Source organism: Cupressus sempervirens, chromosome 5 (genome assembly GCF_028749045.1).
Source record: "Cupressus sempervirens isolate cs-2001-9-10 chromosome 5, ASM2874904v1, whole genome shotgun sequence".
In the NCBI taxonomy this organism is placed as follows: domain Eukaryota; kingdom Viridiplantae; phylum Streptophyta; class Pinopsida; order Cupressales; family Cupressaceae; genus Cupressus; species Cupressus sempervirens.
Genome location: NC_143122.1, coordinates 745641498 through 745668343, shown reverse-complemented (window position 1 = coordinate 745668343; position 26846 = coordinate 745641498). Strand labels below are relative to the sequence as shown.

The following is a 26846-nucleotide window of genomic DNA, read 5'->3' as shown; positions in this document are numbered from 1 at the left end:
GCATGAATTTTTTTTGTTTGTTTATGAGTTTTTTTTTACTTTAGATCTTCATAAAATGCAATGCTGAAATGGTAATATTTGGTCTAAAATGTCTTATTGCAGCAACCTTTATATTGTTCCTTAATTAAGTCATAATGGCTTCTGGAGGTAAAAAACCCAAGCTCTCTAAAGGCAACAAAAAAGATGAGTGTTGGAAGTTCACCATAGAATTTCCGGGTAGAAAGAGAACTCAAACAAAATGCCTATTTTGCAAAACCATTAATAGTGGGGGGATAAATAGATTAAAATACCATATTGCTGGCTTACGTGGTCATGATATTGAGCCTTGTGGAGCTACATCTGTTGAGGCTCAACATTTTTGTTATGTAGCCTTGGAAAAATATGAACAAGAAAAAGAATTAAAAAAAAAAACAATTAGAAGAGTTAGCTTTGATTGGTTTTAGTTCCCTTCCACGCTCATCTGCAAATGTTTCTGAGTCAGTAGGCTGTGTTGGAGAAGGTTCTTCCCTTCCCCCCTATCGTCCTAGTGCTTCTGTTGCTCGTGCTTCTTCTACATCTATTCTTTGCACTTCTAGTGATGCTACTGCTGCTGCCTCTTCTAGTAGTGCTGCTCTTCTTCGTCCTAGAGTTAGAAAATCTAGTGAGTTGGACAACTTTTTTGTACCGCGTACCACTCCTGGTGCACAACCCTCACGTGAGAGCATGGGCTGGAATAGGGAGATACATGAAGCTGGAATAAGAGCAATTTGCAAGTTTTGGTTTTTCTGCGACATTCCATTTATAGCAGCCAGGTACTTCAAATTTTCAACTTCATTTATATTTGATTGTTTTACGTTTTAAGTTTTAAAATTTATATTCAATTTTATACTTTTAACTTGATGTTGAAAATTTGAAATATGCTAATTAAAATGTTTTTATAAATGTAATAGGACTCCTTATTGGCAGGGGATGATTGATGCAGTTTCCATCTGTGGTGCAGGGTTCAAAGCCCCCACTGAAGATGAGTTGAGTGGCCGCCTCTTGCTAGATATGGTTGAGGAGATGAAACTTGAGTTGGAGGATTACAAAAAGATTTGGAGCCAAAAGGGGTGTACCATCATGACAGATGGATGGACAGATAGGAGGTCCAGAACCCTCCTAAATTTTCTTGTTTCTAGCGGAGGTAATTCATCATGCTCTACTTCTTGAAGTCTAAAATTTAATGTATACTATTATTGAATAACGAAAATTTTGTTTTATTGAGTATTGATTCTTGATTCTTGAATGATAATTATTTTGTTTAATTTTCACTTTCAGGATCCACCATTTTTTGAGGTCCATAGATGCTTCCTCATGTGTGAAAAATGCAAAATTCTTATGTGAAACCATTGAGGAGGTCATAAGGGAGGTGGGGGAAGACAATGTTGTCCAAGTGGTGACAGATAATGCAGCTAATTATGTTGCTGCAGATAAAATTTGAACTTCTAACTTTCTAAGTTCTACTTCTAAAAAAATTGTTTTAGTTTTTCATTAAATTTTGAAAATTTAAAGTTTTTTTATACTTCAAAAATTTTCATTGTTTACTAACTAATTTAAAATTGCTGCAGGAAAACTATTGATGCAGAGACACCCAAAAATCTTTTGGACTCCATGTGCGGCCCATTGCATTGACCTCATGTTAGAGGATATTGGCAAGCTTGTATGGGTGAAATCATGTGTTACCAAGGCCAAAAATCTTTGTAAGTTCATCTATAATCATGCCTTGGTCCTCAGCACTATGAGGAAATACACGAAGGGAAAGGAGTTGGCTTGTCCTGGTATCACAATATTTGCCTCTAACTTTATCACACTAAAATCCTTGCTGAGTTCAAGGTTAGAGTTGAGGTGCATGTTTGTTGGTCCAGAATGGAGTTCCTCCTCCTTTGCAAGCAGCCTTGCAGGGATAGATGCAACAAAATGCATTTATGATGATGATGATGATTTTTGGGAGCCATGTTCGAAGATTGTGGAGGTAATTTAAATTTTAAATTTTAAAAGCTTAAGTCTTAAAATTTTATAAATTAATTTGTCTCATACATATTTTTGTTTTATTTTCATTGTGCAACTTTGCAAAGTTTAATCATTCACTAAATTGTCTTTTTGTTTAATTGTTTTGTAGATCACCGAGCCCTTTGTAGCCCTCCTACGAGTTGCTAATGGCGAGAAGCCCTCTATGGGCTACATTTATGAGGGCATGGATAGGGTCAAGGAGACTATTAAGGCCAAATATGTAGGAGTTGAGGAAAACTATGGCTCTATTTGGAACATAATTGATAGGAGATGGCAAAATCAGCTTCATAAGCCCATCCATGCAGCAACCTATTACCTCAATCCGGCATACCGTTTCCTTGATGATTTCAAGGCAGATGAGGAGGTTCTTAGTGGCCTATACACAGTGGTATCGAAGATGTCCCCTAATCCCACAGATATATTGCTTGAGATGGATGCCTATAATAATGCATTAGGGCCCATTTTTTCAAGTCAAATTTGCAAAGAAGGTCGTACAAAATTGCAGCCAAGTAAAGATTGCAGCTTAAGCCTTATACAATCTAGTTTATAAATTTCTAGCTTTAAACTTAAAGTTCAAATTTTTAAATGAGACTAATATTTTTTTGTTTTCCTTTTTTCAAAATTCAGATAGATGGTGGCAAATGTTTGGGCCTTCAACCAAAAACCTTCAACAAATCGCCATCCGCATTTTGAGCCAGCCAAGTAGTGCTTCTGGATGTGAGCGCAACTGGAGCATGTTCGAGCACATCCACTCGAAGAGGCGTAACAGGTTGTCTGTGCAGAAAATGAATAGTCTAGTCTTTGTGCACTACAACCTGCACATTAGGATCAGGGAGATTTTGGATAGTGACACCTCTCCGATTACTCTAGAGGAGGTTGATCCAGAGTCTGATTGGATCACTGAGGCTACTGATCCTATCTTTAATGATGAGGACCTATAGTGGCTTGACCAGGCAGATAGAGAGGGCCAGGCTGAGGCTGTGGCTATGGCAGCAGATGACCAGAGAGCTCCAGTTGTTCCTAGTGGCAGCTCACAGACATTGGCAGAGCCAAAGGCAGAGAGTACAGTTGATCCTAGAGGCACCTCACGGATTGATGCTATGGCTACTGAGACATCCAGGACCTACCTTAGACGCCTTACTAAGAGGCATTTTGTAGATTATACTGAGCCTGAGCCTGAGGTTGAGGCTGAGGTTGGGGATGAGGATGAGGATGACGATGATGATGAGGATGACGATGAGGATGAGGATGATGATGAGGACTCCGACTAGGAGCCATAGCTATAGACTTATAGTCTTGTTTTAACTTTTTGTTTCACAGTTTAACAGTAACTTAATATATGATCAGCATTTGGAACATTTGAATTTGATGATGACTATTGAATCTTGATGTGTTGGATTTCATAATGCATAAATGATAATACATATACATTTTGATGGTTTGCATGGATTTATCTTAGTTTGACTTTAATTACTAGTAATATAGTATTTACTTTTAGCAATTTACCTTTGTAAGTTTGTAACTTTGTAGTTTGTAGTATTGTACATATGTAATCGATGTTTGACTTTTAAGTTTTAAGTTTTTAACTTTAAGTATGTGGCATGTGCATTATGATCAAATTATCTTCTATTTAATGATGTTATTGTGTCTTTACGCTTTATTCAATAATGGGTGCATGGAATGTTCTTTAAATCCTAAAAAATCTCAAAATTTCGAGGTTTTTTCACTTTGCCGAGTCACCGCCGAGTCACCGCCAAGCCAGGTCACGAGTCAGAGCCGGGTCACGAGTCAAGTTACCCTTGCCGAGTCCTAGCCGAGTCCGAGTCTCGTTACACTGCTCAAAAGTGTGCCACCTTCATTTTCCAAGTGGCTTGGTGCAAATGGTAAGGAATCATGAACTCCCGCTTAATCTAGAATTTCACAAAAAATTGAGATATATATTGTTATTCTTTAGAATACAAGTTTCTCAAAGTCCCAGTTTAAATTACAGACTTTAGTTAAGGAAGTTGGATGTTTGAGTCTATCATAGGACATCTTGGTGCAGTGTGGCCATAGTTGTCGCATCTAAAATATTGCATTTTAGAATAATCTTTTTGGTTTGGTTTCTTCATAGGCTTTGAAGCTTCATTGACTCTCCTGAGGGTCGCCACAGATATTGCTACTTGGTCCACTATTCTTCTGAGGGGATCGTGGGATTTTATCTTGATGGTAGGTCTCACTACTAGTTCGCCTAGGTGTTTTCCCTTCTTGGCTCAATTGGTAGTGTGATGGATTGCCTTCCCCCTTTCAGTTCTCTTGGGACGCCCCCGGTCATCTAGTTCTGTCTCAATAGCACATTAGACTTGACATTTACAGACAGTATATTCTCAGGACTTGGAGTAACTCTTCGAGGGGAGCTTCACCCAAGGATGGCCTTCAATGCTGAGCACTTCCTTGATATCTAGGACGAGGTCATTATGTGCCCTTGGTACCTCACTTGTCACTAGACTCATGCCCTTCGCATCTCCTTGGGATCTTTTAGAGTGGGTTCTCATCGGCTTCATATACAGATTGACCACCAGGTCAACATAGAGGACTAGGATCTATTGCTTTTGTCCCCTTGCAAAGATGGACATCGAGACCCATTTTGCTTTCTGTTGTTTTATCTACTATGAGGTCAAAGGGAGCTTCTGCTACTTGTCCAGAGAGCACATGTCCCTTTCTTCATTCTTCAGATACATTGACCAGCAGTGTCTGACATTTTTTCTCTAGGAGACCTTATAGCTTCATGATCGTACTCTTCAACTTCAAATCCCATTGAGACAATCTCCTGAGTAGCTCATCACCTCCTTCACTCCCGTGATCCGTGCTCAAGTGATGTAGCAGTCTCTCTACCCTATTTCGAGTCACACTAGATCTATGAGACCCCGTAGAGGACACATTTGGCAGCAGTACTCTTCTTTCGACAGGCTCCAAAGGCGGCAATCCAGGGCACCTTCTCGTCCTAGATCATACCCTTCTGTTCTGGATCACTTCTCATTAGTGAGGAGTATTTAGTTTTGTTCCTTTCTATTCTTTTGCTTTCTTGCTCTTTCAACTGACATTGTTTGGTTCTCCCCTAGCTGGCATTTCGCCCTTTTGTACTGTTCCCAATCCCTTAGACCCTTGTTGGTCTCTAGTTGGACATTAATAAATTTATCTTATCTTAATTGGTTCTTGAATAGTTGTTTACCATTTTTGTCCCGTTTTCCTTTTAAATTAGTGGCGAGAATCTAAATGCCTTCATATGAGGATTCCATGAAAATTCCTCTACATATTAGATTGCATTCTTCTTGGATGCAATTAGGTTTTAGTCAATCAAATTTGGGGAGTTTAGAGCGAGCACTAATTCCTTGTCTAAAGTTTTCCCAAGAGATAGGGAGTCCATTTAATGTTACCATAGGTAACTCTTTACTTTCATAGATGTGACATTTTATCACTCTCCTTAATTGGTCACATCTATGTTACCATAGGTAGTAGATGATATTTTACTAGGATAACAGAAGATTATTAGGAGTCCATTTTAATGTTACTCTATTTATTTTACTAGGTAGTAGATGATATGATATCCTATTTATCAATTGTTGAGAGATAAGAGTATTTTGTTATCCTAATAAAGTATGAGGTGATGGTCTCTCCTTTATACATTTTAATATTAGAGAGTTGGTTTTTAAGAGTGAGGATCTAGCTAGTGTTGTTGATCTCAAACATGTTCTCTAGGGCTTTGAACACATCATATGTAGAGTCTAACTTTGTGATAATAGGTAGTAGATGATATTTTACTTTGTCTACTAATAGTTCCATTGCTCTGATGTTGTCCCTTTCCCATTGACTCTTTTCATCATTAGTTTTAGGAAGATTTTCTACAATTGTTTTTAACTCTTTTATACTTAGTATTAGCATCATTTGGAATTTATATGCTTTGAAATTTGAAGCACCTTCAAGTCTGTCTCTAAGTGTGATTCCATTTACCATTTTGATGTTCTCACAACAATATATCTATATCTATTTATCTATCTATATATTTGGTCAAAATTTGATTTAATTGTCTTGTAAACCTGCTCTAATAATATGCTGAAGTTTTGTGATCAGATTTAAATTCAAAATTAATCTTGTTCACTGAATCAAGCAAAAAAGAGGTATGTTAAGGTTATGTTCTTTAGACAGAATTATATAATGACTATATAATTATTTATTCATCTGCCTTGATTGCATTATATAAGGGGCAATCTAGTGGGAAGGCTCGGCCATCAATGGACATGCCTCCCACGTGGAGAGCATGCCCATTCATGGATGAGTCGTCCCTCTAAGATCTGTGACTTTCAGTCGCTTAGCAAACCCAAAACAAAGATAAGGAGCTTGATTAAAATCCTTGCTTAAGTTTAATTATTATTATAATAAAGTGCTCAAGTGTTATTTGTAATAATTATTACAATACAGTGCTCAAATAATGTTTAGAACAATTAATATGAAATTACTATATATTAATTTATCTATGTAAATATATACTAATTTCATACTAATTATTAGAGAATCAACTTCTTTGATAATATGTGAATACATATGAAAGAATTATTCTTTAATATATCTCATTTTCATTTACACTTCATGTTTATCCGACTGATGCTATAATCACATTAATAATAATCAATACCCTCCCTTTATGAGAAACCTCAGGCAACAAAATGAGCTTTTTGTTTCTATATATTACTATTTGCAACATGCTTGATTTTGAAGAACCATTTGGAAGATACAACAGATTAATATTTTTGTCTTGGTACTATATCCCATACATCATTTTTAAAAATGGATTAATACTCTTCTATCATAGCATTTTTCCATACTTGATCTTGAGAGCTTCTGTAACACCAGTTAATTCTGAACTAATGATCTCACTTATTAGGGCAACATAGTTGGAAAATCTGTTGGGTCTCTTACTTTGTCTAAAAGTTCCTTTGGGTGCCTCATAATTCTTAGCTTCCTCAATCATCTTTCTGGCCAAAAGTGGTCTCTTTTTGTTGTTGTTATTAGGATCCTCTTCTGGAGTAGTCTGGGTTCTTTATGCTTTCTTCAGGAGACTCTCTCTGAATCTCAGGGACATGATCCTCCTCCATGTCTTGAGGGGAATCTTGAGTTTCTATCTCATGAGAAGTCTTTGATCTTTCAAAAGCAATGTCTTAAAGTTCCTTTGGGTGCCTCATAGTTCTCAGCTTCCTCAATCATCTTTCTAGCCCTAAGGGATCTATTTCTATTGTTGTTATTAGAATTCTCTTCTGGAGTAGTCTGGTTTTCTTTATGGTTTCTTCAGGAGACTTCCTCTAAATCTCAAGGACATGATCCTTCTCCATGTCTTGAGGGGAATCTTGAGTTTCTATCTCATGAGAAGTCTTTGATCTTTTGAAAGCAATGTCTTCCTAAAAAATGACATCTCTATTGAGCTCAATTTGTTTTTGTCCAAGAATGTATATTTTGTAGGCTTTTCAGGTTTCACTACAGCCCACAAATATTCCTTTTTTCCAGTGGGTTCTAATTTAGACCTCTTTTCTTTAGGCACGTGAATGCAGATGGGACAACCAAAAATCTTTAAGTGACTTATATCAGGTTTCACATCGGTGAATGCTTCAAGAGTTTTGTTATCTAAATATGAGTGAGGACATCTATTTTGAACATAGGCAGTTGTCCTAGAGGCTACCGCCAAATTGAAGTTTCTATGTTTTGGTTGTACAACATTGCTCTAGCAACTTGTACAATAGTTCTATTTTTTCTTTCAGCAATACCATTTTGTTGTGGGTTGTAGGGTACAATAACCTCCCTCTTAGTCCCAGCATTTATACACAATTCCTTAAAAATTTCTGAGGTGTATTCCTTCCCATTATCTGTTCTCAGTACTTTGACTTCCTTCTTGAAATTTTTTTTCTGTAACAGCTTTGAACTCCTTAAACCTTTTAAGGATTTCCTTTGACTCTTTAAACATAATAAAATATACTCACTTCTTTCTAGAAAAGTTATTCACAAATATTACATAATATAAGAGCCCTCCCATGGAGGGTACGTACATGGATCCACATAAGTCAAAGTGGACTAATTCTAGTACATTTTGTTTTTACTAAAACTATTTTGGAAGGTCTTGTTTGTATTCTTTCCTAGGGCACACCCTTTGCATGCTCCTCCATGAATTTGTTTTAGTTTCAGTAACCCTATCACCATTTTTTCTACTGAAGGTAGGGCACAGAAATGAATATGTCCTAATCTTTGATGTCAAATTTCCTTTGAGTTAGAGGTCTGATGAATAAGGGCTTGATTTATGTTAGCATAAAGTTTGTAAAGATATCCTTATCTTATACCTATATTTTGTGCTTTTTCTATGGTGGAGTTCTTCGGCCATGCGATAACTTTTCCATTCATGAAGGTAAACCTATATCTATTTTCTTCAAGAGAAGAAATGGATATTGTAGATTTTGCCATCACACTAAAAGAACATATTGATGGTGAAGAGGGATTTCATTGTGGATATAGACGCTACACCCCCCCCCACCCCCTCCACACACACACAGAGAGGAGTCAGACACAACCACGAATCATGAATAAATTTATTTCAGAATCGACTATATATGTTGTTTTGAAATTTTTAGAAAATGATTCTTGCTAATCAGTGTACTGTAGGTTGTAATCAGAATATTAATAATCTTGTACTTGACAAATAAGAAGATGCTAAAAGTCTGAATTGTATCCAGTGGCATTGGATCTCCAAGAGGCAGAATGTTAATTGATTTTGATATTCTCCTTTTGGGATTGGATTTGCATTATATAAAGTATGAAGGGACATAGAGTGCCTTTTCATTTTAGTTACATACCTGATCTCTAATCGGGATTTGTACTTTAACAAATGCAAATGATTATCAATTAAGATCTATAGTGATCTTGCATGAAATGTCTGATCTGAATATCACTGATAATAATGCTTGATCAAGATTGAAAATGAACATCAACTAACACTAATCTGCAATCAATAATCTCTAAATGCAGATCGATAAAATTCTTGGAGCGTATGGAGTTCCAATCAGTTACAGAAATAATAATTGGTTTCCAAAACATATATGAAATATACAATTAAATATGTATGTGTGTATGTATGTCAATAAATATAGAGTATGCTGATATGGACACACACATATGCATCATCAAATCAATAATCATTCTTATATCTAACCGAAGCTACTATTTGTTCAGCAATCGGCAGATCTTGTAGACCTTAAGGGATACCTTTCAAGGAAGATGGCTAACTAATCGAGGGTTGTTTTGTAGAACACACAAGGTCCTCTCAAAGGGTTATGAATTCTGACTTAAATAATAATTTTAAGCAAGACAAAAGAATAATTGAGGGCCATTCTCCAGAACACAAGGGATCCTCCTAGAGGATTAGGAAGCCTGATTTGAAGGAATCCTTGAGGATTACATACAAATAAGTGAATATCGAAATATTAATTGTTATAATTAAATTTAGTAGTTTTTACCTAAGTTGCCGGATTCGGACCCTGGAGCTTGAGTCCGAGTCCGGATTCGAGCCCAGGTCCGCAATGGGTCCGGGCAAGGTCTGTGTTTTGCCTTGCCGCAGGGCAAAACACGGACCCTGCCAGGACCCGTCGTGGACCCGGGCGAATCTGGGCGGAACAAAGCGTTAAAAATATGTTTTTTTTTTTCCAAACCCTAAAGTAAGGCCTATTAGATGCATTTCATTCATCTAATCTCTCATTTGCTTTGTCATTTTGCTCTCTCATTTTGGTGTGGCCATTTTGCAAATTTGAAGAGAAGATAGTAGAGATTGTTTGTGGAGTCTCAAATCCTTCAAATAATCAGTGCTGAGTGTTCCAGGTATGCATTTGATCCTTCCTTTTGCTTCTTTCATAGTTTGTTTTTAGTTTTAAAAAAAAAAATTATTGTTCTAAATTTTTATCAAGTTTTGAATAAGTCTTGAAATATTTTTTTAAATTTGTTTTTAGAGATTGCAAGAATTCAAGAATGAGTAATCAGGGTTCAGTGGGTGGGGTGGAATCCCAAGGATTTAAAATTGATAAAGGCTCTCCTTTGTGGAAGTATACAACAAGAATTGAGCAATGTGTTGATGGAGGAGGGTATATATGGAAATGCAATTTTTGCTAAAACTAATATAGAAGCTCCTATTACCAAGTTAAACATCATTTAATAGGTCCACTAGGTCAAGGGATTTCCATGTGTGAGGGGCCCCTAGAGGGAGGTAAAAAAGGGTTGTCGGCTCCTCAAATAGCAAGCATGTTAAAAGAACAACAAGAGGCTGATAGGTTAGTGTCAAAAAAAGATAAGTCAAAGCAAAAACCACCAACACCACCCTCTCAAACAATCAGTAGACCACATCCCTTCCTACCTACCCCATTTGTGGATGAAGATGAAATAGAAACACCCCCATCCCGCAAGAGAGGCCCATTAGATATGACATTTGAAAATGACAAGAGAGAAATTGCTGACATAAAGATTGGGTGTTGCCTCATTACAAATGGTGTTTCATTCAATCTAGTGAGATCCCCTTATTGGAGAGAGATGGTGAAAGCAATAAATGATGCACCTCATGGTTACCGATCCCCTGGAGATGAAAAGTTGAGAACCACCATATTGCATAAAGAGAGAAAGAATGTAGAAAACCTCCTCAAACAAGTAGGAGATTCTTGGATCCAAATGGAGGTGAGCATTGTCTCGGATGGATGGAAAGATTGCAAAAACCGTCCATTAATAAATGTGATTACTGTTTGCCCCAAGGGGGCAATGTTTTTGAAGGCGGTTGATTGTGAAGGGCAAGTAAATGATGCAAATTTTATTGCCCAACTTCTCATTGAATCCATAGAGTCCGTGGGAGCTAATAATGTTGTCCAAGTAATAACGAAAAATGTTAAAGTTTGTAAGGCTGCAGGTGCTTTGGTAGAAGGACGATATGAGCATATCTTTTGGACACCATGCACTATCCACATCTTGAACTTGGTGATGAAAACAATGGGCAGCCAAATTGAATGGATGAAAAATGTGTATGAGGAAGGTGAGCAGATCCAAATGTTTGTGACAAACCACCATATGTCACAAGCAATTTTTAGAACTTTCTCCGGCTTAGAATTATTGAAGGTAAATTTTAAACTTTATTTAGCTTCATTTATCATTTTAATTTTTCTGTCATACTTTACAAAATTTAATACATATTCTTAAATTTTTGTGTTATCAACTTATCATATTAACTTACAATTTGAATTAACATGGTAATAGGTTGCTGAAACAAGGTTTGCTTCACACACAATCGTCCTTAGACGACTTGTGAGGGTGAAAGAGGCATTGTGTTAAATGGTTATTAGCAAAAAATGGGGTGGATGGAAGCAAGCTGATACAGAAAAGGCCAAAACTGTAAAGGATTTGATCTTGAGTGATGATTTTTGGAATAGGGTGGAATATGCATTAGAACTCGCCGAGCCCATCATGTTTATGCTTTGGTTTGCCGACACGGATGAGCCTTGTTTGGGGAACATATATGATGCTATGGACTCCATGCTAGAAAGAATGAAATCAGTAAGTTTAAATTTTTATACAATACTTTATCCTTGTTTATTGACAGATTTTGGTTTTTGATTTTAATTAAGTTATTAACACTACATCAAGACAACTTACATGTACATCATTTGACATCCTAGGTCATTCAGAGGAGAGAGCAGGATCTTGATACCTTGTAGACTAAGGTGGAGAAAATTGTTCTACATCGTTGGAACAAGATGACTACATGTTTACACCTCCTGGCATATGCACTTTCTCCTAGATATTATAGCAGTGAGATACTTTATATTCCTGGTAGAGTGGCACCATATAGAGATCTTGAAGTTGCTGTTGGGTATAAGAGGGCACTTAACAGGCTCTTTAGTGATCCTGATGTGGCATCAAATGTTAGGAGAGAGTTTGTTGATTTTGTCTCAGGCAAAAATGCAGTACCTGATGCAATCAATGACCAAAGTAGATTGGATGCCATTGGATGGTGGTACTTACATGGGGAAAGTTACATGTACCTCCAACCTCTTGCCATTAAGATCTTGTCACAAGTATGTATTTAAGTTTTTTTCCTTTTCTTATGGCCACTTAGCTTGTCGAATTAGCACTCTTAAATTCCTATTGTATTGTAAAATACTTAGCTAATTTTTTAAAATTTGTTGGTTGTCTCTCTAGGCTGTGAGCTCTTCTGCTGCTGAGCAGAATTGGAGTACATACTGCTTTGTCCACTTAGTGAAGTGTAACTGGTTGGGTTCGAAGAAAGCAAAGGACTTGGTATTTATTCACAACAACTAGCGCCTCCTGTCACGCAAGGATCTAGGATATAAGAAGGGACCAGAGAAGTTGTGGGATGTACTACCTGAGACTTCTTACTTGGATATGACTGTTCAAGATATATCTAGAATTGCCTTGCTAGATGTTGAGGAGGACGAGGAGGATGTGGTTGCATTTGGGGCTAGTGGAACCAGTTTGGATTCCAATGATGAGGAAAATGTCAATGATATAGATGAGGATGAAGCCATTGATCCCTCATATTTTGATGACCCATTTGACCCTTGAAGGGCATTTGCATCTTTGATAAACTATGTTTAAACATTTGTCATTGACTTATTGAGTCATTTATGATTTATCACCATGTTTCACAATTTCAAACTTTATTAAGTCATCATTTATTATCTATCAATATGATGAAGTAGTCTATGTTTTGAAATTCCATTTTGCATTTTAGTAATTCAATGTATTATTTTATTTACAACATTAGCATAGATTAATGAGTGAGTATTTAATGTTTATCTTTGACATTTGGCATTGATCTATAATCAAGTAACATTGATATATTCATACTATAGAATGACTTAGTTTTACTTTTACAACTATGTGAGTTTTTATTTATTTTTGCATATATATATACACACTCACGAACCCACCCACGAATTCAAATGGGGAAATTTTTTTTGCTCGAACCTATGAACTCGAACCCCGAACCCGAATCTGTCCCCAAACCCAAATCGGCAACGTAGGTTTTTACTAACAAAGTAGGTTAATCTCATTAAGAAACAACTTAAGGGGGATATTATAGTGGTATCAAAGCATGATCTAGTCATCTTGTAGGGTAAAATAGTGTATAGGAAAATAACTCCTATGAAAGACTAATGTAGAAAGCAATGGAGATTGGAAGAGGTTCAATTATATCCATGACATGTTTCAGATCAATAGAAGAAATGATTTGATTGCTTAAGGACAAGCAATTTGAGGAAGGGAGGACTGCTGTGTCCCCATTGTAAGATATACTTTTTATAATAAATAAGTACAATATTTCTAAATAAATAATGACAATAAAGTCATATTTAAAATTAATATAAAAATTATGGAATAGTTATAATGTTGATTTTCTTGAGGATCGCTGCAATTGTATTTGCATTGTCATAATGTCTGGTATGTGTTTTCCAAATGGCAGCGTCCTCTTGTATTTGTATGAGGAATAGACCAAGAGAAGAGACATGTTTATTCATCAATATAATTAATGTAATGGCAAACTTAATTTTATCTCTCTCTATATATAATATTATTTTAATTATATTAATTTCTCTTTGATCTCATAGGTTTATTCTACCAAATATACCAAAACATCAACACTCCCTTTTAGCTAGGTAGGATAAACATATGACCATGTATTATCTTATTGTAGTATAAGAATATCTTTGATCAGAAGATATTCAATATTTTGATATCACATTTGATATCATGAGTAATGCTCTTCTAGAATATCAACATATTATATTCACCAATTACTTAATAAAGTTTGATATCACATCTGATATCATGAGTATTGGTCTCCCAAAATATCAATGATATTCACCAAGTACTCAAAATAAGGTTTGATATCACATTTGATATCAATCCTAGAATATCAATGATATTCACCAAGTACTCAAAATGAGGTTCGATATCATATTTGATATAAAGAGTATTGGCCTTCCAAAATGTTGAGATGCAAGACATTCACCATATACTCAATTTGTTTGATCTCATAATACAAGTTATTTTAAGATCATCACCTTACAGTAACTTTTGCAAATACAAGTGACATCATTTGGAAGTTGTCACTTTCTCATGATGTACACAAGGGGTAGGCTCATTAAATCATGCAGTCACACACATGATACCAAAACTTACATTAAGTCAAAACTCCCTCTGATTATGATATGATCATAATCTTCAAAGATCAACTGAAACATATCCTCTATCTGCTCCTTCAAACAGAGGTGTCAGGCTCCCTCTGAACATCAATCTTATGAGATCTTTTACCTTTGAAGAAGTGTCAATTTCCATTTTCCTGCAATATCATTCTCGGAGGAAAAGATCAAAGCACATAACTCTTTTAGTACAAATAGAAACACAAATAAGAGATTAACTACAAAAATAAAGGTAGTTCTCAAGATATAATAATAAAAAAGTACTTATCTCTTGCAGTTAAAAGATGATGCCAGAATGATGAATCCCCTTAGGATTTAGGACTAATTTTTGTGTAAGAGAGTTCCTCATCAAAAATTCTACTTTACATACTTTTATATTCTCCTATCTTCCACTCACTCATTTTCATTTTCTCTTAACACCCACTCAACCTCCTTTATAATGTTATTAATTCCAAATGTTTATTATATAATTCATATTTGAATATACTTTAAGTAACATAATTGTTTTAATGTTACTTCGATTTTTTCATCATTTCCTCCCATTTTCTAGTGTGAGAATATTTATTAGATTTGCCCAAGAGGATCGACTAGTTAGGAGATACAAGCAAGTTATATTTTATACACATCTCCAACTGCTAATTTTTCATTTAACCACCATATGGTTACACCAAACAATTTATTTGATTCTTTACTCATCAATGATGTTTATTAATGTTGGGAGTACCATAACAACTTCCACAAAATTTATATAGCATCACCATATTAATCAATGTAACTCTAAAGTAGAGCTTTGTGGTACTTTATGGATCCCCGATGATGACTGTAGTATGCAATGTATCAAAATTTATATTATTATTTCCATGCAAAGTCTCCAATTTTCATATGAGAATTGGCATCTATCAAGCCCATAGAGTCTCTTTCTCGATGTGCTCCACAAAATTTATAGCATCACCCTATTAATCAATGCAACTCTAAAGTAGAGTCTGGTGGTACTTTATGGATCCCCGATGATGCCTTTAGTATGCAATGAATCAAAATTTATATTATTGATTACATGCAAATTCTCCAATTTTCATATGAGAATTGGCATCTATCAAGCCCATGGATTCTCTTTCTCGACGTTTTCTGGAATAATTGGAGAACCATTGGCCAGCCCTTGCATGATACACAAGTCTGTTGCAAAACATTTCCATCGACCATTACAAACCCAATGATTTCTGCTCCAAAAATGGTAATGGAATTCACAGACACAAATTGAAACTTTTGACATTGGTTTGCATGTGGACTACCATAGATGATCTACCCATAAAAATCAGAGTGCACCCGACTGCACTCATCCAATAGTGACATCATTATTTCTTGTAGTGGTTGGCATCTACTCCGACGTTGAATGTGTCAAATTGTTTTCGACCAGATCGCAACTATTTGAAAACTCTTACAAGACTGACAACATTCTATTTCCTCCCACGCTGCTGGCAAATAAAATAAGTACAACTCTTTTGATATCCCTGTCAAATCCTATATCTCTATAACAACAAAATCAACCTTGTGATAGGGTCTAATGAATCTAGTGACTTTGTCAAAGTTGGGTAGTACAATTTTCTTTAGCATGGAGGAGAGGGAGCTCGATTCGCTGCAAGGGAACCATAGATAATGTAGTAATTAATTGCCCTCAGCATCCAACATGTATTTCAAATATTTCCTTTCGTTATTAGTGATATTGTATTTGTTTGATCTGTTTCTATCTACGAACTGAAGCAGCCCTCCAAATTAGCAGAGTATATAAGTATAGAGTTTAAATATAACACGCAAAATATTTGTCTTCATCTATGTTTATCACTGCTTCAGTATCTGCCAACCTTCTGATTGCAAAATATTAGTATTTTGCGATTCTTATGTTGATTCTAGAGATTCGTACCTGCTCTGATACCATGCTGATTTTCTTGAGGATCGCTGCAAATGTATTTGCATTGCCATAATGTCCAGTATGTGCTTTCCAAATGACAATGTCCTCTTGTATTTGTATAGGGAATAGAGCAAGAGAAGGGACATGTCTATTCATCAATATATATATATATATAGATAGATAGATATCATTGTAATTATACTAATTTCTCTTTGTACCAAAACATCAACATATAACACATAAATAATACCATATATCATTTTTTATCAATAGAATAATATTTAAAATAATTGAATAAGAATAAAATTACAATGATTGAATATGTAAATACGATTAACAATAAGAGAGTATTGTAGAAATAATGTTAACTTTCTAAATAAAATCTAATAACAAATGATAATAAACATAAAATTAATAAATAAATAAATAATATGATATAGAATAATATGAATTTACTAAATCTAATGATAATTCAAGATATATGTAATAAAGAGATAGGAGTCTTTCAAATTAAGATGTAAAAGGGAGGAGAGTTCATTTCAGGAGGAAGAGAGGAAGATAGGAGTAAAAGAAGGATTAATGGAAGGGGAAAAGAATGAGAAGAAAATAAGAGATTTTTTCAAAAACTTAAAATGGTTAAAGGATGTGACTCTTTGAAAGATTTGTAATTATGAATGGTTGTGAAGTGTTGTGACTTTTCGAAAGGATTATGATTATGAAGGGTTGTGACTTTTCAGAAGAACAAAGATAAAACAAATTAAAACAAGATTTTTAAATTACCATTTGTTGTGAGGTTCTCACACCATAGCCCCAAAATTTTGGGAACCCCTTATTTTAATCAACTTGGCAAATTTTTGGATTGTCCAACAATTTTGATTTGATTTTTTTGAGATTTTACGCCCTAGGCACCTTCAGGCCAAAAGGGAGAGGTTTAGCTTATTTTCACCTGATTCCAGCTTGATTTTCCAAAACAACCAATTTCATCCTTAGGCCGGACAAAATTTTCAAAAACAACGTTTGGTAAGATAAAATTGTAAAATTTGTATTTAAACAATTTCTTTTGAAAATTTGGATATAATTTTGTAAATTTGGATAATTTTCAAACAATGAAATTTTGTTAGGTTTGAACTTTTTTGGAAAATCTTGAATTTTTTTTTGGTGAGAAAATTAATTTTTGTCATGATGAAAGCAAATTGCAAAATCAATTTTAGACTTTAGATAAATAATTTTATTTGTGTTAAAAATTTAAATTGCTTGGCAAAGTCGATTTGAATTGAATTGCAAAAAGATTGGCTTCAATGGATTAAAATTGCCTTGAAATTTTTTAAGCCTTTAATGAAATTGGTAATTTAATATTAAAAAATGGCTTTTGGCTAGTGAAAATCCAATTTTAATGATATATTAATTGCTATATCATCATTAAATGGAAATATTTAGCATCTCCAAAGCATTATTTAATTTCTTTTTGCAAATTTGGTCTAATTGGCAATTTAAAAATGTAAATTTCATCATGGCAAAGTTAATTTTGTGCTAAGCATTTAATTGGGGGCCAGTTTTGTGTGCTAATTAATATTTTTTTTGCTCCCAGGATCCCAGTCAGCCAGCTAAGGAGAGTATAGGAATTGGGTATAAGAGGAAACTCTTTCCCCTTTTCTCCTCATTCTCCACTCCTCTTTGGTGCTTAAGCGATTTTTGGCTAAGGGCAGATTTCTTCTTCCTTGGACAATTTTTGCAAGGGCAGATTGGTATTTTCCCTGGATGATTTTTTTGCAAGAGCAGATCTGCACTCTTCTTGCTTGCTGAATTTTGTGGGAGCCGAAATTTGTGGAAGATAAAATTTTGATTTTCAAGAGGGGAAAATTTTGATTTTCAAGAGGGGCTGCTATTTTCTTCTAGAGCTAGGGCCTCAAGATTTGCAAGGGGTTTGAAATTCTCGAAGTCTGATCCTAAATTCCAAAAAGAAGATCCAACTATTGGTAAAATTAAGTTCAAATCATTTAGAGTTGAAAGGGGTCCTTAAGCTGACTTCCTTCTTTCATTTTAGTCTAAGGATTGCCTCCCTTGGTTCTGCTAGTCTAATTGTCCACCACTTTACCATCCCGTAATAGGGCAACGAGATGGAGGATGTTAGTACAAGCAAGAATCCTAAGGGGACAAACATAGGAAAGACAAAGAGGATATGATGCCAAAACAACTTTCTTCTCGAAAATGAAGCGAATAACTGATACCAATGTCGGTACAGTAAATGATGGGGACACAACCCAAGCACAGAATGGACACAACAAGAAAGGGAAAATTTTATTTACTATGTAAATATGCTATTACATGTAGTACAGAGAAAATGGACTTCAAAACATGCCCTATGGGCTTACAATAGTATGAATCAGGAGATAATTTCTTCTCCCAGTTCCTTCTCTCAAACTCCACTCCGAACTGTCTTTTACAATGCCAGAAATGTCCTTAAATAGACCCCAAAGGGTTAAGGATTAGGAATACATTCTAGAAAGTGCTAGTTGGCATCCACCGACCAAATAGAAGGCTCTAGAAGCCGCGTTAGAAGTCGGCACAAAACTAGAAGAATCCAAAAACGGTAACTGAACTTCCGGGAGGCATAACTTTTGAACCGTAGCTCCGATTGACAAACCGTTTACATTTCGAGAAAGCTCTCGAAGTGCTCTATAGGCCGAAGCTCGTCTCCCTTTTTTTGGCCTTGTATGAGGTCATTTAATGCTCTGAACCTGACTTCGGAGCACTCTTAGAAGGGCTCTAGAAATCGGAAAACTGCAATAACTTTCAAACCGTGAAGACTTTTGACCTGATTTTTTTTTGGAATGCTCTAAATTACAATTACAATTATCAAACCAATTTACACCTAGTTCACCAAAATGATGGCTCAATTACATATGCCTATTTTTTTGGCATTTACACATATCCTAAGGTGCTCAAATACTCTAACCTAGAACACTGATGGTGGAACTGTGAGAGTTGGAACCTTTATTTGACCCAAATGGGTATCCAGAAATGAAAACACATGAAACAGAAACTAAGTCTAAGTACATTTTTTTTTGGGTGACACAAGATTGCCCTTATACCTCTGGATGCTCCTGCATCAGACACCCAGGGTAGATTGAAAAGTGACCTTGTCACTTTATGGATGGTAGAGGAAATCCCAAATGGGAAACCTCAGCTGCTGATATCCAAGTTGAGTCCTCGATTGGTCGACCTTTCCACTTAACCAAATACTCTTCATACTGCCTATTTCTGGTACTCCTGCCCACACGATGATCTAGAATGTCTTCTATCTCCTCCTTCTTAGAAGTAGGAATTGGACATGGCTCTAACATCAGTTCCTCATCTGCACCATCATCATGATACTCGGTTAAGTCTGCAATGTTGAAGATAGGAGAAATGTGAATTCCATCTGGTAACTCCACCTTATATGCATTTTCTGAGTCATGTTTCTTCAGAATTTTGCAAGGGCCAAATTTCTTCATCTTTAGCTTGTTGTAAGTAGCTACTGGAAATCTTTCCTTTCTTAAGTGTACCATGACTAGATCCCCTACTTGGAACTCCTTATGTCTTCTCCTTTGATCAGCCCTAGCTTTATACTCTTGATTCATCTTGATAATGTGTGCCTGGACCTCCGCATGTAGGCTCTTGATATGTTCAGCAAACTCTTCTGCTTCAGCACTTGTCCTCTCCCCTTGCTCCATTTTCCTCAATTCTGGTGCAGTCCTTGGGCTACTTCCATATACAGTTTGGAATGGTGATCTACCAGTACTTCTATTTATAGAGTTATTGTAAGCAAATTCCACCTGTGGTAGAATCAAATCCTATCCCTTGGGCTTATCCCCAACTAAACATCTCAGCAAATTTCTCAGACTTCTGTTTACCACTTCTGTTTGACCATCAGTCTGTGGGTGATGTGTGGAACTGAATTTGAAGTCTGTTCTCAACTTTTTCCACAATGTCCTCTAGAAATACCCCACAAATTTAGTATCTCTATCAGAAACTATACTCCTTGGGAGACCATGTAGTCTCACTACCTCTCTGAAAAACAAGTCTGCAATACGGACAACATCATGAGTTTGTGGCAAGGAATGAAATGTGCCATTTTGGAGAACCTATCAACCACCACAAATACTGAGTCATTACCCCTTTGTGTCCTCGGCAATCCAAGAACAAAATCCATACTTATGTCCTCCCATGGCTTTGATGGAACAGGCAATGGCTGATATAGTCCAGTATTGTGACTAAATCCCTTGGCCACTTGACAAACTTGACAACTTTGTACAAACTTCTTCACATCCTGTGATATCTGAGGCCAAAAATAATGTTCTCTAAGAATGGCAATGGTCTTGTCTCGACCAAAATGTCCTGCCATGCCTCCACTGTGCTTCTCCTTAACCAGATTTTCCCTCTTGGAATTCTTTGGAATGCATAATTGACTGCCCTTGAACAACATACCATCCTAAATCAAATAGTCTAGCCACTTGGTTCTGTCTACAGCAACAAGCTCTTTACAAGCTTTCCACACTTCAGCAAAATCAAGATCCTCAGGGTACAGATTCTTGAGTTCATTAAACCCAACTACTTCAACTTGCATTACTGTAAGCAACAACTGCCTCCTGCTTAATGCATCTGCAACCTTGTTAGATTTTCCACTTCTATGCTTCAACACAAATGTATAGCTCTGCAAGAACTCTACCCACTTCATATGCCTCTGGTTCAATTTACCTTGGCTATTTAGGTACTGTAATGCCTGGTGATCAGTATATAAAACAAATTCCTTTGGCAATAAATAATGTCTCCATTTCTTTAAGGCCTAAACTATTGCATAGAACTCTTGATCATAAACAGAATACTTCTTCTTTGCATCATTCAATTTTTCACTAAAATATGCAATAGGCTTACCTTCTTGGCTGAATACAGCCCCAATAGCATTGCCACTAGCGTCACAATCCACCTGGAACACCTTTGTAAAATCTGGAAGTGCTAACACAGGTTGTTCTGTCACCTTCTTCTTCAGCATTTCAAAACTTCTCGTAGCTACTGCAGTCCATTTGAACTCTTTTCTATCCCCTCTTATTGTGTCAGTCAGGGGTGCACATATGCCACTGAAATTCTTAATGAATTTCTTATAGAAACTAACTAGACTATGAAATGATCTCACCTTAGTAGCAGACTTTGGAGTAGGCCATTCCAAGATGGCTTTTACCTTCTTTGGATCCATTTTAAGACCTTTAGGTGATATAACAAACCCCAAGTAGACTAACTCGCTTTTTGCAAAGATACACTTCTTCAGATTAATTAACAGTTTCTCTTCCCTTAACCTTTCAAGGACACTACGAATATGCAATAAATGTTCTTCCAAAGTCTTGCTAAAAATTAAAATATCATCCAAATAGACAATAACAAATTTTCCCAAGAACTTCTTAAGTACCTCATTCATAAGCCGCATGAAGGTGCTTGGGGTGTTCGTCAATCCAAAAGGTATGACTAACCACTCATAAAGACCCTCCTTGGTCTTGAAGGCAATTTTCCACTCATCTCCTTCTCGTATCCATATCTGGTGATAGCCACTCTTGAGATCTATCTTTGTGAAGTACTGAGCTCCACTCAAACAGTCCATAAGATCATCCATCCTTGGCAAAGGAAACCGATACTTGATAGTTATCTTGTTTATAGCTCGAGAGTCTGTACACATTCTCCACTCTCCATCCTTCTTTGGTGCTAGTACTGCAGGTATTGTACATGGACTCAGGCTCTCCCGAATCAAACCCTTCCTCAATAGCTCCTGAACCTGTCTGTTTGGCTCCTTAGTTTCAGTAGGAGTCATCCTGTGAGCAGCCTTGTTAGGCAAACTAGCTCCTGGGATTAAATCTATCTGATGACTGATTTGCTAACCTTTCCATTCATAGGAGTAGGAGTAGAATAGCGAGTAGTTGGGTAGTCGAATTTCACTCTAAGAAAGTTAGGTAGGTAGAAGTCATTAGAACCATTTTTGTCTCCTCCCTGCGCAATCAACATTATTTGGCGCTACATCCTCCACCATGACCGTCACCATCAACATCACCTGGCACTCATACAAAATCATCACCATCTCACCAAAAATCCAAGTCATCCTTGAATGAATAGTGTAAGGCCGCTTACGTGATTACCAACAAATCACATCGATAAAACTGTGTGAGTATCCACAAGTGTAAGGAACATTGGAGTTATTCTCATATCTCATGAGCAATAATTTTTAAAGAGAGGAATTGTATGCCTGATACTCCGAATCGGATGTTCAATTACTAATATGTTATGTAGTGATACAAAACTGACATCAACACCATTGAATAGGAAATAGACAAGGAGAACTTATAATTATGAAGTAAAAGATAATTTAGATTAGAACCATTCCAAAATAGAAGATATAATTGTATCAATTCATATCAATAAAATAATCCCATTTGAGGAAAATGTAGGGGATTTGACAGGCAAATCTTGTAGACCTTAAGGGACACCCTTCATGGAAGATGGCTAACTAATTGAGGGTTGTTCTGTAGAACATAGGGAATCCTCTCAGAGGGTTATGAATCCTAACATGAATAATAGTTTTAGGGAAGATGGAAGAATACCCAAGGACTGTTCTCCAAAACACAAGGGATCCTCCCAAAGGGTTAGAAGCTTGGTTTGAAGGAATCCTAGAAATAAATGAATGTCTAAATATTAATTACTATAATGAAATTTAATAATTTTTACTAACAAAGTTTTGTAGTAAACAACTTAAGGAGGGGGATATTATAATCCTTAAAGCAGATTATAGTGTTTTTTGAATCACCTTAATCCATAACTTACGACAGTTGAGCTGTTTAGCAAGGATCAGAGTCTGGTAGGAGCCAACCAAGCAAACATTGCTGTAGATAGTCACTATTGCTCTCTATTCTGTTTGTATTGGTCTTTCATTTTTTCTGTTTAGACTATAATGGTTTTCCTACATTTTCAATTGATTGCTTTCTTTGTGTGGAGAATATACCAGACCCTAGAGCCCAGAGCAGGAATAAAGTTGTGTTGGAAAAGAGTGAGTTACATTGATAGTTGTGACATTGACTTGGACCAGGTGGCACTCGCTGCACACTTTCCCTATTTTGTTTGTTGATGATAATGCCTGCATCATTGCAGATAGTCATTTTTTTCTTTATTCTGTTGTTTACATTTTCCTATTTTCTGTTTAAATTATTTTTATGTTGCTAGATTTATCATATCCAGACCTTACAAGATCTTCATATTTTCAATTGATTGCTTGCATTGTGCAGGTAACATACCAGAATCCATAGCAGGAATAGAGTGTTATAATTAGGCAAAAATATTTATTGAAAGTGATATGAGATAGCATCTTCACAGCATATAAGGTAGTTAAGAGATCATCATTCTGCAAATAAATAGGAGGAATGGACAAAATTAACTCCAATATATTATCAGACAAAGCATGCTTATTAGAGCCACGGGCATAAATCAACTTTTGAAAAAGAACCTAAGAATGCTAACGATGTTTCAAACAATGGCAATCTAATGTGTTGAAACTTGAGATTAACTATTGTATGAGATCTTTCATTGAGGGGTGTTTGCTTAAACTGGATTAGTTTTCTATTGAGTGTCAGAAAAACAATCAACATGCTGTCAGGTTGTTCTTCTAGCAAAGTGAGATTATTGAAATGGTATCTTTTGTTATATGATGCAATCTCTTTTATATCATTTATTTTGCTTAAAGTCAGAAATGTTACGATTGGGAATAACTGCTATGACTAGTCCAAGTTATTTAAATGCCTTTACATGAAAAATGGGATTGCTGCCGCATTCAGCCATTTTAAAATAAATATTTTATTCTTTTTCCCATATTCAACGTATTCCTATGCATATCCTCTGAAATATAATAAATACACATTAAATAGAAGTAATCTGCTGCACTGACAGAGGAACTTAACTTCCAAATTCTCAAAATAAGGGAGGGAGCAGGTTTGAGTAGACTTGAATGTCAGTAACACCTTGAAAAGCAGAAATAAGGATTTATTGTATCCAACCACTAAAAATTAAAGCGGAAAACTTCCTAGTTTTCAATTCCTTATACTGCTGCAAAACATTGAATGTGCATCAGAAGCCAAAAATAATAATCATTGAATTCCTCCTGAAACTATACAAATTTGATTCTTGAATCAAAAGGTAACAAAGACTCCATTTATTGCAATGCGTGATTATTTTACTGTAAAGTTATAATCCAGAACTAATGTTCAGCTGATTTGGAACTTGGTACAGGAGTTGAGGAAGGGGAGTCATCTTCTTGTTGCAACAGACATTGCTGCAAGAGGACTCGATTTTCCAGAAACAAGTCACATATACAATTTTGATTTACCCAAATCAGCCACCGATTACTTACACAGGGCTGGCAGGACTGGCCGTAAGCCGTTTTCTGATGAAAAATGTTTGATAACAAACTTAATTACAACCAATGAACAATTTGTGCTAAAACGAATAGAAAATGAGTTGTCATTCACATGCAAAGAGATCACCCTGTAATGAATGTTCTATATATCAGAAGGATTTTATCTTATATTGAGAAAACTGAGTGATCAGGCCTGTATTTTTTTGTGTCAGATGGAAAGTTCTAATCCACAAGTTCATTTATATAATAAAGCTACAGTCTCATTTTAACATTGCTAAGTAGAGCTGCACATTGTACTTATAACGACATTGGTAAGTGAGGAAAATGTTAAATAATAGATCTTTAAGGAAATCGTTTTTCAACTATCTCATCAATGCAATTGATTGTTCTATTTTTTGTTTTTTGTTTTGCTTTGAGCCACATCTAGCTCAGCTCAATCAAGCGCATATTGCTTGTCTAGATTAGTGTGGTGTAAGAACTGTCACAGCATCTTTTAGATCTTACCGAGGAGATTAAAATACTAAAATAGCCCGGGCAATTTTTTTATGTTGTGTAAATGCACAATACGTGAACTATTGACGGGCAGTTATATTGGTGAATATCTATCATTGGAAAATTTCACCGTTACATTGGTTAATAGTTATCACTGCAAAATTGAAATCTGGCTACTCAAGGTCATTGTAATTGGTTTTCTATTCTTTGGCAGTGAATTTTTCCCACCAGGACGGTATATTCTTCCAAACTGAATTGGTAAGGTTTGGTGAAGGCCGAAGCATGATATAAATGATGATTTTGTTTTCTTAAGAGTAATAATCTTGTTTTATTTTATTTATAAACATAATTTACTTTAATGTAATATAAGATCTAAAAGCTTATTCAAGTTATATGTAAATTTATTTATATTACTTTGATATAGACAACTAATCAAATAGTAAGAGAGTTGTTTTAGGTCATACAAAAAGAGAACATCCCATGGAATTAAAAACATATTTCATGTTAGATAACCATCTATTGAGATTTTGGTCTTGTAAAAATATTATATTAATTAAAGTCATACAACATCGCTTCATAACACATTGCTATCATTTTGTGAGACCACTTCAACCAACTTTACTACACATTGTTGTATCTATATTTGTTTTTGTTCAATCACTTTTGAAATCAAATCCTTGTTCCTTTTTATATGAAACATACAAAATCTTTATTCCCCGTGTTTGGTTGTTGGTTAGTCATTATAGATTCCATGAGATTGATGGCTATGATGGAAAAAGTTATCCAGAAATGTTGATGCTCATATAGTTGATGGTGGTTTCAAATGTAATTAAGGAGCTTCAAGGGACACTTGATGTTTTTTAGACGAGCTTGAATATGAACACAATTTGTACAAGGTGGTTTGACCTACATCTTCATCCTAAATGTCAAAAAGAGTACACGAAATGAAAAGAAATATGTAGGAGAAAAGTATGAGAAACAAAAAGAAATAAGGATAAAATATGGATGGAACCATTAATGGGGCAACAATATTCTTGTTAGTATTTCTTGCCCTAAGTGAGAGATTTTGACTTTGGCGCCATCACTAACTTATTTGGAGATGCATGAGGATAGTTGCAAAAGGAAGAATCTAATTTTATAGTGGAGGTATTTTCTCAATCCCATGAATCCATTATCAACATGAAAGCGAAATATATATCACATTTGAAAAGAAATAAATCTATATGGCAAGAGCAACCTAATCTAAAGTAAGGGAACTAAAATTATCAAACAATTAGATATTAGATTAATGAAGCGAGTCTATTATTTGTCTAATCCCATATGTAATATACCTAATTACATAATACAATTTTCTACCACACATCACATACCACAATACTCGAGGGCAATACTGATGGGAAGCACCTGAATGAAGTATGACTATACTTGAGGGCAAAGTGCGGAGGGAAATTACTTGAGGGAGGCAGAGACACACTTCAGGGAAAGCACTCAAGGGAAGCATTTTAGGAAAAGTATTCAAAGGATGCACTGGAAGGAAAAGGACCTTGTTGGGTGGATATTTTGCAACCGACAGTTTTGGATAAAATCCAGTCGCAAAATAGGATGACCAGTCACAATGTGTGAGACAGAGTCTCTCCTATCTTAAAGGGAAGGCTCCCCCTTCTCACCATTCCTTGGATCAACTCAAAGTAAGCGAGAAGTTGAGATATTTTTGTAAAGGGTGTTCTAT

The 26846-nt window shown here is 35.7% G+C and overlaps 2 protein-coding genes and 1 long non-coding RNA gene across 7 annotated transcripts in view; all 3 read left to right on the top strand.

Annotated features, from left to right (window-relative positions):
• LOC149558067 (P-loop containing nucleoside triphosphate hydrolases superfamily protein) overlaps positions 1-24990 on the top strand; it is a 259235-nt gene extending 234245 nt beyond the window's left edge. For 2 of the 4 annotated variants that reach the window (XM_089832470.1, XM_089832471.1), the window contains one exon: positions 24499-24990. In XM_089832470.1, coding sequence (XP_089688596.1) covers positions 24499-24759 — 261 coding nt within the window. In that variant the 3' untranslated portion in view covers positions 24760-24990. Of the gene's footprint in view, positions 1-23224; positions 23306-23501; positions 23917-24498 lie in introns of those variants that run through there. The other 2 variants (XM_089832472.1, XM_089832473.1) reach the window with 2 other exon arrangements.
• On the top strand, positions 511-1424 carry LOC149558069 (uncharacterized). The gene is made up of 2 exons (XR_016352435.1): positions 511-1162; positions 1297-1424. It is a non-coding gene; the product is annotated as an uncharacterized LOC149558069 (long non-coding RNA).
• On the top strand, positions 2139-3386 carry LOC149558068 (uncharacterized). Of its 2 annotated transcripts, none has more exons than XM_089786087.1 (2): positions 2139-2537; positions 2656-3386. In XM_089786087.1, the coding sequence occupies exons 1-2, from the start codon at positions 2192-2194 to the stop codon at positions 2967-2969; spliced, it is 660 nt and encodes a 219-aa protein (XP_089642213.1). In that variant the 5' UTR covers positions 2139-2191; the 3' UTR covers positions 2970-3386. Both variants share the same exon structure in this region, with proteins under 2 accessions (XP_089642213.1, XP_089642214.1).
• Positions 24991-26846: the final 1856 nt, after the last annotated feature.